Below are 17,581 nucleotides of genomic sequence, written 5' to 3' on the forward strand. Positions count from 1 at the left end.
ATTGCTTTGAGGAATATGCTTACAATTTTTTTTTCCTGCCATCATGATGATGTTCAACGAACAAGGATAATCTTCGAAGAAAGCACACCTATTTCTAAGCAAATCATCAAAATAATAGCTGTACATTCTCACAGCGCAACATGAAGATTCAGCTCTCCCTAGCAACACGCTCCTGGCTGTCACAGAGCTTCAGATACAGCAACTTCTATGAAAACGCATTAATTACTGATTAAGATACTAAGCATATCTTAACAATTACAAACATAGGTGTTTGTAATTACCTTGCATGGCAAATGCTTTGAAAGAAAAATGTCATCAGTCTTTCTACCTGGCTTTGCATAACCCAATGTACACAAATAGAACCAGAAAATAAAATGCAAACCATTCTGTAAATTCTGGGTTTGTAGGCAACTTGACCTGAATGTATAGATAACAAATCACTGGATCTACGGCTCACAAGTGTATAGTAATATTGGCACAAATGTGGTAATTCCTGAGTCTAAGATGAAGAAAAGCATTTCACAATACTGCAGCCATGATGCTGTCTCCCACAATTAAAGACTTTTTCTACAAGAGAAAAAGTAGTTTGAAATAATTGCTCAAAATAATAATCCTGAGGTGATCTCTCAAGGTCTGGGGCAAATTGTGTGTGATATATTTAACTCAAAGTATTATTTAAACCTTTCTTCCCCAAATTATTTTCATCTTTTTTGCCTGATATCATTTACTTTCACACACATAACTGCCTTTTCAGCCAAATTTAAATACTATGGTACACAGTCTCTCTTTTATAATGTGTAGCCCTGAATATGTACACAAAGAGTTTTAGGCAAAAGATCCTTTTTCCATCTAATATGACTCTGTTCAGTACAAGTTTTCACTTGATTGTTTTCTACTAGTCGTGTTTGTGCAACATAACTTTTTTTTGCTTTAGTAACTGGTATTAGGCTCTAATACTGCAGTTCCTTACAGACTCAGCAGAGAAGAAGCTGAAGGCTGGAAAAAAAAATACATGTGATACCAGGCTTCAGAAAGAGAGAAATTTAAGAGGTCATGACTCATAGGCCCATTAGCACAACATTCATGATCTGAAAGAGTAATGAAAAGAATAATCACACCACCTCTGGAGTGTACAGAGTTTTAATTAATATACAAAATTCTTGAACCGAACAGTGAACTAAGCATGTACTCAATAAATATGAGTTTGTTGTTCTGGTGACATCAAACTAGAACCCTATCTGTCACAGAAGACGGGATTTATCTAAATTTATACAGACAAACTTGGAAAAAATAGGATGACATTCACTAGGAATAAGATACTAAATACAGACAGGAGTAACCAATAAAAAATATAGAATATAGAACAGTAGGGATGAATAACTCAAGATGACATCACCACTGAATATGTCATGTTTTTCTAGAAAATGCAGAGAACACAGACCACAAAAATCTTTTTGCTCTGCTCAGCATGAGTGAAATATCCATCTGAACTTCAGTGTTCATTTTAGGGCACTGCAAATTGACAGAGAACAAAGAAAACAAGTTCAGATGTGACTGACATGAAGCATTAATGGAGTGCAAAAAATGTACTGAGAAAACTGGGAAAAAAATCTATTCTCTTTGATCTAAAAAAATCTACACTGTGAGAGATGCAGAATAATAATCTCAAAATACGACAAATGCTGCTTTAAAAGACAGAGGTTTAAAAAAAATTACTTTCCAAGTCTGTGGGAGATACCATGATAACTTCAATTACAGTAAGGAAGATTCAAGACATGTAAGTAAACACTTCTTTATTACTAAGACTAGTAGATGAGAATACTCAAAAGCAGCAGAAAGAGCCTGAACTGCTGCAGGTTTTAAAAAAAAAAATTAAACTTTGTAAGAGAATAACACATATAGTTGAACCTTCTTTGAAGTAAGAGAATATGGAACTTCCTTTCAGTTTTCCATAGCCTCCTAAGAAAACAGCTTTTGCCACAACAACACCAGTGCTGATTGGATTGCCACATATATAGATAAGAATTTTTTATCTTAGTAAACACAGAATAACTTTTCTTATTTATGTATTTAAAAGGAAAAGTCTGTAAGCGTGTTTCAGACTTTTCATTTCCTTGTCTGTCAGACTCCACTTTTATTGTAGTCATTTTTCATTTCATCTTCATTCTTTGTAAGAAAAGCAAAGGCTTTTGGAAAAAAAAATCAACTCAATCCAAAGAAAAATAACTTCTTTCTTGCTAATTAAATCAAAGAATAATATGCAAGCCACAGTGGACCAATGAGAATGAATTTACCAAGTGGAAAGCATCATAAAATAAATAAATAAAAATATAGCTTAAAAGGAGATTCAGTTTGCTATTTTCTACTTATTCATTGAGTAATTTCTGACAAGGTCCAGAGAAACATTTTAGAGAACATTTTCCTATCTGAATTCTTTGATAGTTACTCTCTCAAAACAATAGGCTTAAAAATGCTATAAATTAAATGCACAATAACTATTAATGCTCACCTTCCAGATTCTATTCAGTCATTATGCAATGTGATGAAGTCAGTCCGTACTTTATATAGGCCTTTATATATCTTTTTATAACTTCTTAACCCTAATAAAGTTAAGATCTTGGAATGTGCCAGGGAAACACACCCTCCAATATTTTGCATTCTATCTATGTTTATAACTGTTAATTTATAATAGCTTTTTTGTTGGTTTTTTTTTTTTAGTTTTCCCTAAGCAGTATTTCTAAATTTCCCAGGGAAGGTGGCAGAAGATCCAAATGCTGAAAAAATACATTGGATGAATAAATGCATTACAGGTGAAGATCCTGTCTGAAAGACAGATGAATTGTAGTATTCTTTCAAGGTCCATATGAAACTGTCCTCAGTTTTCTCTTATAAACTCCTTTTAATATGGAGCTACAGAAGTTACACTTAGCATCATGGGACAAAGTAAAAGCAATATCAAAGATAACAACATTATTTGTGTGCTAAATAAATCAGTGTATAAATAAAGTTTAAGGAAAACAATGTTGCTTTTTTTGGAAAGCTTTCTTCAAGTAAAGGAGAAGTTTTATGATACTTTGAGCATAAGGAAGAATCCTTGAAAATGTATTAAATGTACCGATTTTTCAAACACACACGGTCAGCTGAATTCTGAAGTTGATAACAATTTTAATATAAGCAGGTGCAAATCACGGATGAACTGAATGTGCATTTATGAAATGGCTGGATTTGGGTCAAGCCTGACCGCCAACTGTATGGAAATAGGTAGTATAATTGCATTGGAAAACCTGAAGCTTTTGCATCTTCTTACACATGCAGACACACAAAGCACTTCTGTAAAAAGCTATAAATTTTTTTAAATTATGTAATTAATTATTTCAAGCCCAGACAACAAGGTAATCTAAGTGTTAAAGTTTAACACAAGTTCTCTGCTAAGTCAAGTCTTCAGTGGTTTTGTTTATTTGTTTGTCTTTCTTTAATCATTTCACCTCTTTCTCTGTAGGGAATGCAGAAACTCATAGTCTGAGTCACATAAATAAATACTTTGCAACCTCAGGAAATAGGTTTACTGTGGCATGTAATTAACTACTGCTAATAAAGGGGAAAACACATATGGTGGCATCAATTTTACTTTAGAGGGAGGAATGGTATAAATATTTCCCACATCCAGTCAGTATGATGTGAAAACAATTTCACACAATTTGGCTTCTCTTTGACTCTATTTACCATATCAAATGTGTAATATAAAACAATTTTCACCTCCAAGTAATGAATTGTTTAATGCAGCACTATGTGTTTCAAAGAGCTTAGAAAATGGTTTGGACTATAAATATCAGACTTTTAAGTACTGGTTTAGTTAGGTAGGTCTTTAAAACACATCCTTTGCCCCTTATATATATGTCAATTCATGTGTTTCCTAGACACAAATACTTTCTTGAAACATCACCTTGGAAGAAAAAAAAAACCCACATTATATTTAACCTGCCTTCTCTTTTTCATATATCTATGTGAGCAGTTATAAGACAAGCCTAAATTTGAGCTAATAAGGTACAGCTTAGTCCTTTAGAGGTACTGAGCACTCGGTACCTGAAACACTATTTAGGAGCATAAAAGAAAACTGAAGGCAAGTGACAAAATCTTCCTCTTAATTTGTGATACTGCGCTGTACGAGGAAGTGTGGATTCAAGAGTATCAAAAAAGATCCAAAAAAGAAAACAAATTGGAGCACAATGAGAAGCAGAGAGGCTGTCCAGCACTGGGAGCAAGGTTCTCTTCTTCCCTCCCCCTTTCCCTCCTTTATCTCTCTCACAGTCAATCCCACTAACATTCTCACATGTCTTTTCCTTTCTATTTCTACTTGAGCACCTCTGCCTTGACTGCTTCGCTATGTCCCTCATCTCCCAGCCCTACATTTGTCTCCTCAGACATCCTCTAGTTTGATCCTGTTACCTGGGCACCTGGTGGCTCCAAGGATCTCCCAGCGCTAAAGGCAGAGTAAATATTCACCTCAACAGCTACACCTCTGGAATCAGCCTGGTCCGTGTGAACAACTGGAGAAAACATCATTTGCTCTTCAGAGGAAGGTGCATAATTATAAACCATCTTGCTCGTGGCAAGACCATCTACAGGATACTTACTAGCAATTACCGAATTTGTTGAAAGGTAGATGCTTATTCAAATTTAAATCCTGCTGTGTAACAAAAGATTAAGTATGTCAGCAGTCCAGGTTTAGTTAGCTGTTGCTCACCTTTGCACCTTTTTTTTTGGTTTTAGGGCTATGTATCAATACATTTTGTCTCAGCATTTAGATGGTAAAAGCAAAACCAGATTAAACAGTAGATGAAATTCATCGTTCCAGAACTCTGAAGCAAAATCCTTAGAAATTCATCACAATAGAGGTAAACAAAGACATACTCAAGCTGTAACAGTGAACCGCTCTCACCTTGTACATTTAAAAGAAAAATTTAAAAAAACCCAAACCAAGATACTTGAATAAACTGATAGTGAAAGTTATTGCTGGATTTATTTCTCCATCTCATATTCCTATCAGACACACACATATGCTTATGTTTCATGAATAAAAACCCCATTAATTTTAGTTCTTTTCCGATGTATAACTTCTTCTGGGACAGTATAAGGAAATTATGGGAAGAGAGTTAATGAAAGAGGAGTAATTTGAAAACAAGTGGTTATGATTGCTTAAGCCAAATGCAGACCTCAATTTAGCAAAGCATTTAAACTTAAGATTACATGACTGAATCAGAGTTTTAGGACCATAATTAAATTACAGCAATTAAGATTGGACTCATTCAGAACTCATAAGTACTTCTTTACAGACATGGTTATAAAATTAAGTAGATTGAATGAAATCTTAAGATTAATCATTCTTTATTTTTCTCATTATAATACAAAGCAAGTTTCAACTTTTTTCAGCTCTAAGGATACTACACCGCATGGTTTAAGGGACAGAATGCTGACAAAGAGACTGGAGCTCAAATTCTAATCTCAGAGATGCCAATAACCTCATTTGGCATTATATCACATACAGAGAGAGGCAGATAAATACACATACACACACACACGCCACATAATTAATCAGCCAGATCACAAAACACTTTGAAAACCTAAGAGTAAGTACATGCCAAATATGATGAAGTCATATTTACTACCACTTGTTAAGTTGCTGTCAGATAATGTTAAACGTAGATATAATTTACCAGTTCACCAGAGTATTAAAGGAGAAAGCTATCTCCCCCGCCTTCATCTTTCTCTCCTACTTAATCCCCAGAGCTTTAGTCATTACAGAGAGGTATTGACAGAAGTAGATACCAGAATTTAAAATTCATTAACAACTGGTTTCTCAGTGTTGATTATGCAAAACAAAAAGCAAACAAAAAAAGCCCCTACTTACTTCACATGTATCTTCACAATTAATTCCACCACAGAAAGTAATAGTTTAATGGGCACAAATTGAAGCATTCCCTCATGCCCTTTAGAAATCTAACAGCCTGAAGTTAACCCTCTTCTAGTGAACTGCTATGAGAAGCCTACAACATTCAGAGATACACAGAAAACAGAATTCCCCAAAGTCCTCGGCAAGACACACAGAAAACAAGGTTCATGGTGGTGGGAATGCAGTGGAGAGGGAAAGGGTAGAAGTCCTGTAATGTGATAGTAACTAGCACCCAGGAGATTATCACACATGCCATTGATGCTCTGTGCTGGCAGAAGTCCATCCATCCACCCTTCTGATCTTTTATCAGAAAGAAATGTAGCTTCACAGAACATCCTCAACAGCAATGATAACGTGAAACCTGTTTAGCCTCTAGTATCAAAGCAGCTGGAAATGAAATACCACCCATTCTCGCCCAGATCTATCAGACTCTCTCTGATCAGATACTTAGAGAGCTTTCTGCACTACACCAAATGGCTTCTACTCTACTCAGTTTGTCTGTCTTCTGACCTGAAACACGCAGAACAGCACACTGAACCACATCTTACATGATATCTAGGAGGATAGCATAAGTTTTCTGTTCCATTTTCTTCATAAAACATATTTCCTTTAGTCAGGAAAAAGACTGACAAACAAATCTGACAAAACATTTCTCACTACACATAAAGAATATAGCAAATTAGCATATTAGACAATCACATACAGAAACGTACACGGTCAAGAGATGTTTCAGGTATTTTCATGTGTTCCCAGAATGTGGGACTTTGGAATACATTTCATTATTTGTTAACATCATCCATTTAAAGTTCTAAAAATTTTCTTAATTACATTAACTCATAATTTTCCTAAAAGGCAAATAACATTTTCCCTATTTTGCAAGTAAGTGCATTCAGAGCAGGACTCACCCTACATAATCTGGGATCTACATCTGAGCTGGTGGCCCTGGTATTCCTTCATAATCAAGGACTGTCTATTCAATGTAGGTAAAAGAGTCTAAGGCATAATTCACACAGTAAAATGTAGACATAGTCTTTAGGAGAATACGTATTTCCCACACTGTCACAGTAATACCGAATAACTCTCCAAGGATTGGAAATGGAGTCTACGGTACACACATTCATATTCAGTCAAATGAGACCCACTTCTATTCACATTCACATTAGACACGTTGCATCTGGTTTAACACAAGTAAACTCCCTCTCTTCCACTACAAACCACTGATTTTTACATTTATACCTTAAGTATTGAACTCTTATCCCTGAGGAAAAGTCCTCCAAATAGTTTACTGATCTAGGACCAACAGAAGGTGGATTTCACTTTACGTATGCCAGTAACTTCCCAGACAAACTTTCCCATTTGTTCTCTGCTTAATGCTTGAGTTTTCTTCCTCCACTTTTGTATGCTGATTTCAGATGGGCAGCTTGGGGAAGGATTGTTTCCTTGCTAAGCATGACTACATGATCTAGCATAATTCAGATCCTTTTTTTGGATCACTGCACATTTGCGTAATGAAAACAAGAAGCAGATAGTAGTCCTGAACAATCCTTCTGCTTTAGCCAGAGAAAATTAGCATCCACACACCGGGAAGTTTAGAAGGTACGATCTTTCCCTCTGTTCAAACTCTCAGTTATATCTAAATTCAATTTAAAGTAAAGAGTGTTATTTTTGTAAACGTTAGCCGATGTTAAAATTTAAATGCCTAAATATATAATATGCGTGGGTTTATCTCTAAATCTATTCCCCTAGTTTGGATCTTATGATGACCAGAAATAAGTGTTCCAGAAAAAAACTTGGAATCAAACTGTTTCTGAAAAAAACTAAAAAGAAGAAAAACCCAACCAAACTGTGTATTTCAAATAGCCTCTGTTATTCCATTATTACAGTACTATGCATACAATAGGCAGACAGCAGAGAGAGCTAAATACTTCCAGAAGGCAATTTGGACCTTATATTGAGATGAACCACTTCAAGTAATTCTAGCTTTAGTCACTTTGAAGATGACTACTTATCTTTATCTTTTATGCTGGGAATAAAAGCACTACTCAATTAGCAGCCTCCAGTCAGGTGACCTGAATTTCTCTCCTCCTCCTTTAACAGGGATTAACTTCTGCCTTTGTTAACAAGGACTTGACGCCCTTCAGCAAAATGTCTGTATGTTTTGTCCTTTTTTTCCTTTCCCATCTCTATTTCTTTTTCTATTTTTTTAAATGCATTAGATAGACAGGCTAATCATTTGGACTGTATCAGCCACAGATATTTCCTTTTTTTTTTTCCTTTTCTTTCCCTAAAAGCGTCAGCTTTTGTAAAGATGGTTCAGCCTATAGCAGGAGTTGGGATGTAGGGACCTAAAGACCATTCCATTGCTCACGCTTATCACAAACACAAAGAGTTGCTTGAAGTGTTAACAATAACTGACATTGCCAAAGAGGACTGCTAATCAAAGGAAAAACAAGAACCATCTGTAAAATACACTGTTGTTCAATTAGAAAGATAAAAAATGCCCTATGGAACAGGGCAATAGGTTTTGGTCACCAAGAGGAAGCAAGAACATTGCTTTATGTGAGCATGTAAATATGGATATTCATAAACTAAATATTTCAAACTGCTTTTGTCTGTTTAAAAAGAAAGACACTTGACAACCTTTTGGGCTTTGAATCTTCTCTTCCTGCCCCAGAAAGCAATTAAAAAAAAAAAAAAAAAAAGACCCTGTCTTTGTTAGAGTGCTTTGCGAAATTAAAAAAAAGCAAGAAAAAGAGATTAGATTTCTGAAATTGCATTATGATATTATGTCTGTCTTTGGTATTTTGAACTCTTTTTGGTATGGTGAGAAGGAAATGATTCCTTAGAAATACAGTAATAAAAGCAGCTATCATACTCCTACATACTTCAGTACTGTATTAACTAATATTTTAGCTAAGTATAGAGAAATAAAACTTACCTTAAAAATCAAATCCTTTTTCCCGTAACGAAGCTCTTTCAGCTGGGCTTGGATCTTTTTTGACTGAAAGTAGGACAATAAAATAAGCAGGTTTTTATTTCAAGTATTTACACCTATGATCAGGAAAAAAGGTAGCAATTTCTGACAACAGCAGAAACTAGATCAGCTTTAAAATGCAGAAAATTAACCAAATTCAAAGTAAATTGCTTTTCCAGGGTAGTGTGTCTAAACTAAGCAACAGTATCGTGGAAAACGTAACATGGCCATCATCCAAATAACATACATGAGTGAACACTATTGTGAATAGCTGTTTGACTTACACAGTTTAGATGCAAGCTGTTATTAACACTTTCCATGAAGCATAATTGAAGGCATCACCGTCAAAAAAAAAAAATCTTCTCAGAGGAAGAAAGTTTCCATAGTGTTTCACAGGTACTGCTTTATAATGACTAGGGAGTTGCAGACGGTATCCAAATGAACTAGGTTCTCAGTTTGTGACCACGTCCTCTAAAATAGGCATAGGTATGCTAAATTATATCAGCCTAGACTGATATTTATTTTAAATAAAATGGGGCACTATGGCTAGAGTACTTGCTGGTGAAGACTGAGGTTCCCCATAACCTGGGTAAACCAGGTCTCCTATGTCCTTCTGGAGAGGGACTACATTTTCCCTTGTCTTCCCTTTTATCACCATTGTACCTACAGACAGCTTTCTTGTTGCCCTTGACATCCTTGGCCACATTTAATTCTGTCAGGGCTTTAGCTTTCCTAGCCTGATCCCTGGCTGCTCAGACAGTTTCTCTGTATTCCTCTCAGGTTACCTGTCCTTGTTTCCATGCTGCGTAGGCTTTCCTTTTGTGTCTGAGTTTGTGTCCAACTCACTTGCTCTTCTTGGTTGGGTGGCCTGTAGCAGACCACCACTACGTCATCTGTCCCTGCCCTCCCTTTAATCCTGGCCCATAAGCTCTTGGCTGGCTCCTCATCCATCCCCAGGTGAAGCTCCATGCACTCCGGCTGGTCACTGACATAGAGGGCAACACCACCTCCTCATCTTGTCTTTTCTAAATATATAATAGAAATGGGGATTTTTTTATACTACACCCAACTATCCAAGGAGCATTACTTCACCATTTCCCTAAGAATCCTGTCAAAATAATATTTTTTTAAAGTAAAATCTGCAGTCTCAACAGATAATCACTAAGTTTTCTTGCATTAGTTAATGCCAAATGTTTACAACTCCTTGGAAGGGATTAGAAGTCTATTCCACCTTTACTGAAACAGCACATCTATAAACATAACACAGTACAGACTGTAGTATATCTTTCATACATTGGATCTTTTATAAAGATTTGATGTCTTTCCAATTAGTGCAGTCAAATTCAGTGAGAGACTTTTGGGAAATATGAATTAATCTAAAAGCAAAATTTTAGAACTTACTTTCAAATATTTAAGAAGTAAGGCCAAATTAGTGACTGTATTCCATAAAATATAAAACAAATACCCAAGATTAGTTTCAATGTAAGTTGTAGATCTTCAGTTAGACTAAATAGCTGGTAAAACTAGAAATCACTACTTTGACCTTTTACTTTTTGACCTCTAAGTTAAAAAGTACAGTCTTTAATGAAGAAACCATGTTCAACCATAATTACGAACACTTTACTCAAGAAGAAAAGCATTATGCTTCTGCTTCATTCTGGCAAGGTGCAATGACTTTCACAGGAGTTATATTTGCAAAAAAAACCCCATACATAGGTCATATTCATATATAGTAATATTCATTTTCATGAGAAGTTACACAGCTAAAGGGACTGCTGACATGAACGCAGTTACTTGTACATATAAGTATTGGCAAAAAAATACGGCTTTGGTATCATCGGCTATTTTTGCCAGCTCAGCCTTCGGTACAGGAGAGACTTCTTTTGCTGTATTTTATGAAGTGACCCTTTTCCCCTTGAAATAATGAAACATTCTAGAAATCGATAATAATAAATCTTTCCTGTCTATATAAATTATTTGTCATAAGGCATTTAGCTCTTCCTTATTAGTGACGGAGATCATGGAAAGAAAATCACTTTTCTATATGCTATAGATGTATAATTACATTTACAGAGCTATATGTATTTTCCATAAGTATGCCCAAACTCTATTCGTCTAAAACTTGAATGTGCAGCTTGCTCTCTAATAACTTTGTGTTGCTTCTAGTAAAGTCACATAAATGAGATGAGAGTGCTTTAGGATCACTCACCATACATGCATAATATATAACCTACACCAGAATTTCAGTACGAAAGACTTTGACTCAAGTTCCAATTGGGTATGTTAGATTTAGAATAGAGAGTAACCTTAACTTACCTCTTCTGCATGAATACCACAAAGCTTGTTTCCTGACAGGAGCTTGTTTTTGAGGCTTTTGTTCTGAGAGGGAAAAAAACCAAAATGGTTTTACTACTGAGAGTTACTGAAATATTCAGGGAGCCTTTAAATATTTGATCATACTGGTTTTACTTTGTACACAGATAACACCTTTAAGTCACTAGCAAAAACACAGATAAGAAGACAAGATAGTTGCATCATGGCTCAATATATTCTCCTAGGAAAATCTAAAAGGCAATAACTTTGCATTAAAATCAGCTTTCATGGGAGGACTGCACATAGAAACCTCCAAATACTCTAGCAACTAAAAGCAATTTATACTGGATATGCTGAGTTAAAAAAAAGAAAAGAAAAAATCCTCTAATCCTTGCCTAGTGTCAAATGTGTAGCTCAATATAATTTTCAGTAAATCATTACAAGAACTGAGTAATAGGGCCAAGATCTCATCAGTGAAATTTGATGATCAAATTCATGGGGTCTTTTTGTTAGATTTCATAATTTAAAACGGTAAGTAGAAGGTTATGTACCTGATAGCATTTTGTCAACTCAGTATGCTTTTTCCTGTAGGAATTTTAAATGTATTTCTTCTAATTTTCATGGAAAATAATAAACCTTGATAAAACGAATTTTCAATAGTCTGGTAATTCACTCATATTATTCCACAATTGACAGTAAAGATTTAACTGCAGTGTGGACATCTTTCAAAACTGTTCAGAATCCTAAATATTCAATAAACAGATCTTCAAGTGCTGGATACATCAAACTTACACTGAAAAAGAAATGGAAAGGACACAAAAAGAACAATATCTGCTGTGCTAACAAACAGTAAACACATATACAGAAACCTAGCCCACCGCATTTCAGGAATGTATATTTACTGAGAGCAGTATCCTTCTTGAATATTGTGTACAATAACAAACTGACATTAGATAAGAAATGGTAATTCCATCTAGAACATCTAATAGCTCCACATCTCACTGAAACACTGGAAGCTTTATTTGCAAAATTAGAAGTAATGAGAAGACAGGACATCTTGTTTCATGTTTCACTGTTGCTATCTACCAATACCCACTGCTGCAGAAACAATAAATCTTTTCCAGCTGTTTGACACAGGCACCCACGGTTCTGTAACACAACGAAAAGTAATTGGGATGTTACTTTGAATGAGATAATCCATATTCTGCCTCGTAAAATACTTTTTGCAAAGGGCTAGGTGTGAGGTATAGGAGAATAAATGTTGTTCTCATAAGTTGCACAGTCGATTACTTTTTATTCTTGGTTTGAAAATGATGTAGCTAATCACACAGTAGCGCCTTATTACATTAACCACTGTAGAAATACAGAACAAAAAAAGCTGTCTCTGCTCAAAGGGAACTGGGTAACAGCTACTAGATGAACAAAGATAATCAAACAGAAATCAAAGAGACAAAGCACACACAGAACATAAGTGCTATGTCGTACTGTGATCACTCAGTACATGTGAGACTGGTTTTGCATCAATGACAAGCATTCACCTATTGGGACGATGGCCAAACAGATGCACCAAAGGCACTGTTTCATTGGGGAATTACACTTAATTAACACAGGAAGTCAAGTCATTACTTAGTTTTGATTATTTAGCTTAATTATCCTCTAGTCCCTCCCTACCGCCTGATATGATTTGTTTAGATAACAGACTCTACCCATATTTCAGAACCAAACAAAGAATGAGTTGTAATCATTACATTTTTACTCATTTACCGATGTTTTGCCAAGTGGAAGCTATACTATAAGAAATATTTCTATTAATACATTAACAATTCACAAGTATCTTCCACATATGCTGTTTTAAGAATGCCCTGCATTAAACCAGAATTTGAAGGACGGAACACCTACCACCTTGGAAGGATACACACTGCATTAGATGACACATTTTCCATGTTTTGTGCCAAATTAGCGTGGAAAAAAAGAATATAGTTTTAAACCAACTTGATGAAAGTATTTTAAATCCGGAGATGGACTCTGTTTTGGAAGTTTAGACAGGTTTAACAGGATTTGGCAGCCTGTCTCATTATCCAGGCTACTTGCAACAAAACAAAAACAAGGCTTACCAGAATGCAGGCAATGCAGTCATCATTTAATTTGCCCTTAATAATGTTTTTAGAAATGAGCAAGCATTAAAGGTTACAATTATGAAAAGCATAATATGGAGGAGGTTGCCAGAGGTAGACAACCTTTTGCTTACAATTTGAGTAACTTGATGTTACTTAGCAAATTGCGTCACTGTTAAATATTGCCTTGCATCCTGATTAATAGATACAATTTTCTATAGCAGAATATGAAGTATACCAGTAAAAACATGTGAAGTATAACAGAGCTTGATTTGATCAGAATTCTGAATTAAATGAAGCAAAATGAAGAGTCCAACCAGTTACATATTCTGTAGGCTTATGAGAAAGGTGCTATTCAGATCCATTGATTAATGAGATTTTTAGGTTACAAATGCCTGTTGAGTTCAGACAGAAGTTCTGACTTCTAGGTCTTAGATAAGGAGCAGCATTTTGAATCCTTATTTTCCTATTAAGCATCCTTCAAAGAACAACAACAAATAAGTTAAACTAATTAGAATTTTATATCATGTTTACTTCAAACATTTTGTTATCAAGTATTTCAATGGAAAAACGTCTTGGACATTTCAGAAGTTTAAGGAATGAACTGAGCATCTCTAAACATGCCTTTAAGAGACTCTTCCAAAATTGTACAGAATAATGATTTTAATTAGACATGGCCTTTTAGATTTAGAGAAAGGATACCATTATATTAAAACTAAATAGGTATTTTAATGTATTTGGACATCTTGTAAAGCTTATAGCACAAACTATTAGCTGGAGTATGTGCATGTAATCATATCATTAAGCCAAGTTACTCTAGTATCTAATTCTTAATTTACTAAATCTTCTAACACATTTGCACCAGTAGTTTCAGTGCATGCCTAAATTCAGGTGCAGAAAACTGCTGTCAGTGGTTGCCACGTGCAGGAACCTTCCTGTCTCTTCCCTTGCAGTCAGTTCTTACTGCCCCAGTAGCTCACTGTCAAGAGAGGTATATGTTCCTTTCTATGTTTTGCAATTAATCCCTTCATTCCTGGCATTTATTCTCCTGAATCAAAGGCCAGCAGCTGCCCAAAGTAATCACCAAACATCTGGAGAGACACCCCCATGTTATTACAAAACCAGTAATCCCTATGGACAGAACTGAGCCCATCAGCTCTCCAGAGGAGAGGACAGAAGGAAGAAAATTACAGAAACATATAACTACCTTAGAATTTTGTAAAACAATAGTCATGGTGCCAGTAGTCCTTTTTTTTTCCATACTGTTAAAGAATTTTACTATCTTTTACCTCAACAAAACTCAAGTCTCCTTCCCTCTCCTTACTCTTCCCTACAATATCAACACATAAGAGTGAAGAGCTGTGACCGGGTTTTTTAGTTTTGCATTTTTTTTTCCTTTTTTTTTTAATTCTCATCTCTCTATTAGAAAACATGGACAAGGACTTAAAAAGAAAAGCCCAAAGTATACACTTAAAAGCTCAATAGAAGCACTTCTGCAGTGAAGTTTTAGTTCGTTCCTTTTCTACAAACTCATTTTATTAAAATTATTATAAAGCTACATAATATATTTCTCAAAACATCCCTTCCTCATTTAGCATATACAAAAGGCACAAATTTTCAGATGCCATTTTTTGAAGTTGTTAGCCTGATCTCTAGTGACACAAATGAGTGTCTTAATACTCTTTCATTTATATTTCATATTACAAAACGCCTATATTACCTCTTTGAAATAGCATCAGGATCTCAACCCAGAATGAACGAACAATACAGTGTAGACATCTTCAGTACAAAACAAGTTCAGTTTGCCTGCCAGCCTTTGAAAGCACGAGGACACAAAGTATGTTCAAGGAAAGAAAATCACTTTCAGTCTCAGAAAATTATTCCCAGCAATCAGCTTCAATTCAGACATTTTATCTGAGGTCTGGCAGCGCTTGTTTATTGTATAGCAGATAAAGTTGGCTCTGCTTCCCCTTGATGAATAGCACAAATCAGACCCTGCTGGGCCCCTGCTCAGCATTGGAACATTTCTCTCTTATAGACATTCTATTATAAAAAAACAAACCCAACCAAACCCAAGAACAATAAAAAAGCCGAGACTGTTCAGCAGGAGTGTCAGTGCCAATTGCCAAGATCAACTGTTTTCTATCTCCTGTTAAACCAAAGCAGTTTACTGCACCCTTAGGAGGGAAATCAGAAGACAGGACCAGACCAAAATCAAATATCTGGACTTATCTGATCTCACAGGGTATTGGTACCCATTTCACTTTGGACATCAGCTTTGTATTTCATGGCAATGAAAGATATTTTATATAGCATGAAACAGTGCAGCTATTTTAATCCCAGCAGGATTGGCTCAACCCTTAATCTTTCTGAGCCAGATAAATTGAGTTTCTTGCACTCTACTATGTAAGGTTTTTCAGATAAGACCTTAAGAACTGCAGTTCTACCTTGTCTTTATGGTCAGTGAAGACACTGTGACTTTTTATAAGAGGAGTTTGCCTTGATGTTCTTGAGAACATTTAAGTCTCTTTTCCCCACAGTTTTTCAACGGTCAAGGGTGCCAAACAGCTGAAGAACTCAGCCCACCAATGTATTCCAGTACTGCAAACGCATATATGAACTCTACACTTTTCAGATCTGTCTCGATCTAAACTCAGAAAATGCCATGGTTGTCCTAGCTCTGAATTCCTGGGAAAAGGCCACTTAAACCATGGCCAGACTTCTGCTCTCTGTGCCCAGAAACGATCTCCTGACCCCTCTGCCTGTGCTGTATTTAGCATGAACATGCAACACCCAGACACTGACAGCCAAATTGGGTAACCCTGGCGATCACATCACATCACATCACATCACACTGCTGCTGCTGCTGTAAGCTTAGAAATATTTCAACTTTTAATGTTCTGTTTTGTTGGTCTGCACTTTTTTTTCTGTAATCCCCTTGCCTCACACTCATACATTACAGATCAGGGCAGCCAACAGCAAGCTTCCTCAAAAAACCAATATATTTTTCTTTTACTCTGCCTATCTATCCCTTCTAATACTAGAGCTGATACTTCTTCTCATGGGTTTCACGAAGTACTCCTTCAGATGAGCTGAAGGAGTTAATATGCACCATGCAAAAAAACTCTTGTATTAGAGACTTCAGCAAGACTTTTGTGTTGATAATTGCAGGACATAGGTACAAGTATTTAGAAGCACGCTATTTCCATGAATCCCCAGGCCTGCAGGGAAAGCACCACCACAGTCTTTTAGTGAACAGAGCACAGATTTTTGATTTTTAGTTGAGAATTTGTGTGTCCACAACCTTGTCCAAACATTAATCTGGAATAACCTGTGCTTCAAGAAAGCACACGGAGAAAACAAAGGGCAGAGTCAGAAATATATCTTGGCACACAGAGCTTCGTCCTGACAAAAATGGATTTTGTTGGTATCCCTTCATCTTTGTGCATGTATGATCATTATGTGTAGCGATAGCATAACTTTATACGAAAGTCTCTGCTCTGCTAAATAAGCAATACCTTATTTCTGAGGCACACTAAGGACTTTCTGCACTTGTGCTCCGTACGATCCCATCACATAAAACTGAAATGCAATGCCACTATCTCCTATCTGTAACTTATCAACCTGCTAAGATTCGCCTGATGACAACACCAAACCCTTCAGGCACCTGCTTTCATATGCACCACTGCTACTCGAGCCCTGCCCTGACAAGTTTATTGTGGATGGCCTCTACTATTGCTGTGCATCACCTCTGAATCTCTCCATTAAAGAAGTTTTGATTGTTTTGAAGCAGCATGAGGCTGTCTCAAGACATCTCTCAGCCGTGGCTACAACCATTTTCTGGGTCACAATAATATTTTCTGTACCAACAACAATACAATATTAAATAAGCCATAGTAAAGAGATTTAGAATAATAATAACTATAGTCAAAAGAAAAGCATACATTTTGAGTGTTTGGGTTTTTTTTTAATCTCTATCTCTTTATCTAACTATGACCACGAGGATAAATATACATAGATAATATTTGAAATCATAACAAGCTAATACATTGTAGCATCTTGGATTGGATCTACTACAGACAGTACATTTTTAATTGCATTACCACCTCATCAGGAAAAAAAAAAAAAAGAAAAGAGAAAAATGTAGCACACGTTGAGGTTTAATTCTTTCCTAACTGTGGAACACACCAGTGTGCCTACCATTCCAAAGGAAACAGCAGCTTAGAAGCA

At 35.8% G+C, this 17,581-nt stretch overlaps 1 protein-coding gene across 3 annotated transcripts in view; it reads right to left on the minus strand.

The window, feature by feature from the left end:
• The window catches only part of LUZP2 (leucine zipper protein 2), a 190,336-nt gene that overhangs the window by 58,113 nt on the left and 114,642 nt on the right, over positions 1 to 17,581 (minus strand). For all 3 annotated transcript variants that reach the window (XM_054068772.1, XM_054068774.1, XM_054068775.1), the window contains exons 6-7: positions 11,241 to 11,303; positions 8,889 to 8,951 (exon numbers count right to left, since the gene is read on the minus strand). In XM_054068772.1, coding sequence (XP_053924747.1) covers positions 8,889 to 8,951; positions 11,241 to 11,303 — 126 coding nt within the window. The remainder of the gene's footprint in view (positions 1 to 8,888; positions 8,952 to 11,240; positions 11,304 to 17,581) is intronic.

Source organism: Cuculus canorus, chromosome 5, assembly GCF_017976375.1.
Source record: "Cuculus canorus isolate bCucCan1 chromosome 5, bCucCan1.pri, whole genome shotgun sequence".
In the NCBI taxonomy this organism is placed as follows: domain Eukaryota; kingdom Metazoa; phylum Chordata; class Aves; order Cuculiformes; family Cuculidae; genus Cuculus; species Cuculus canorus.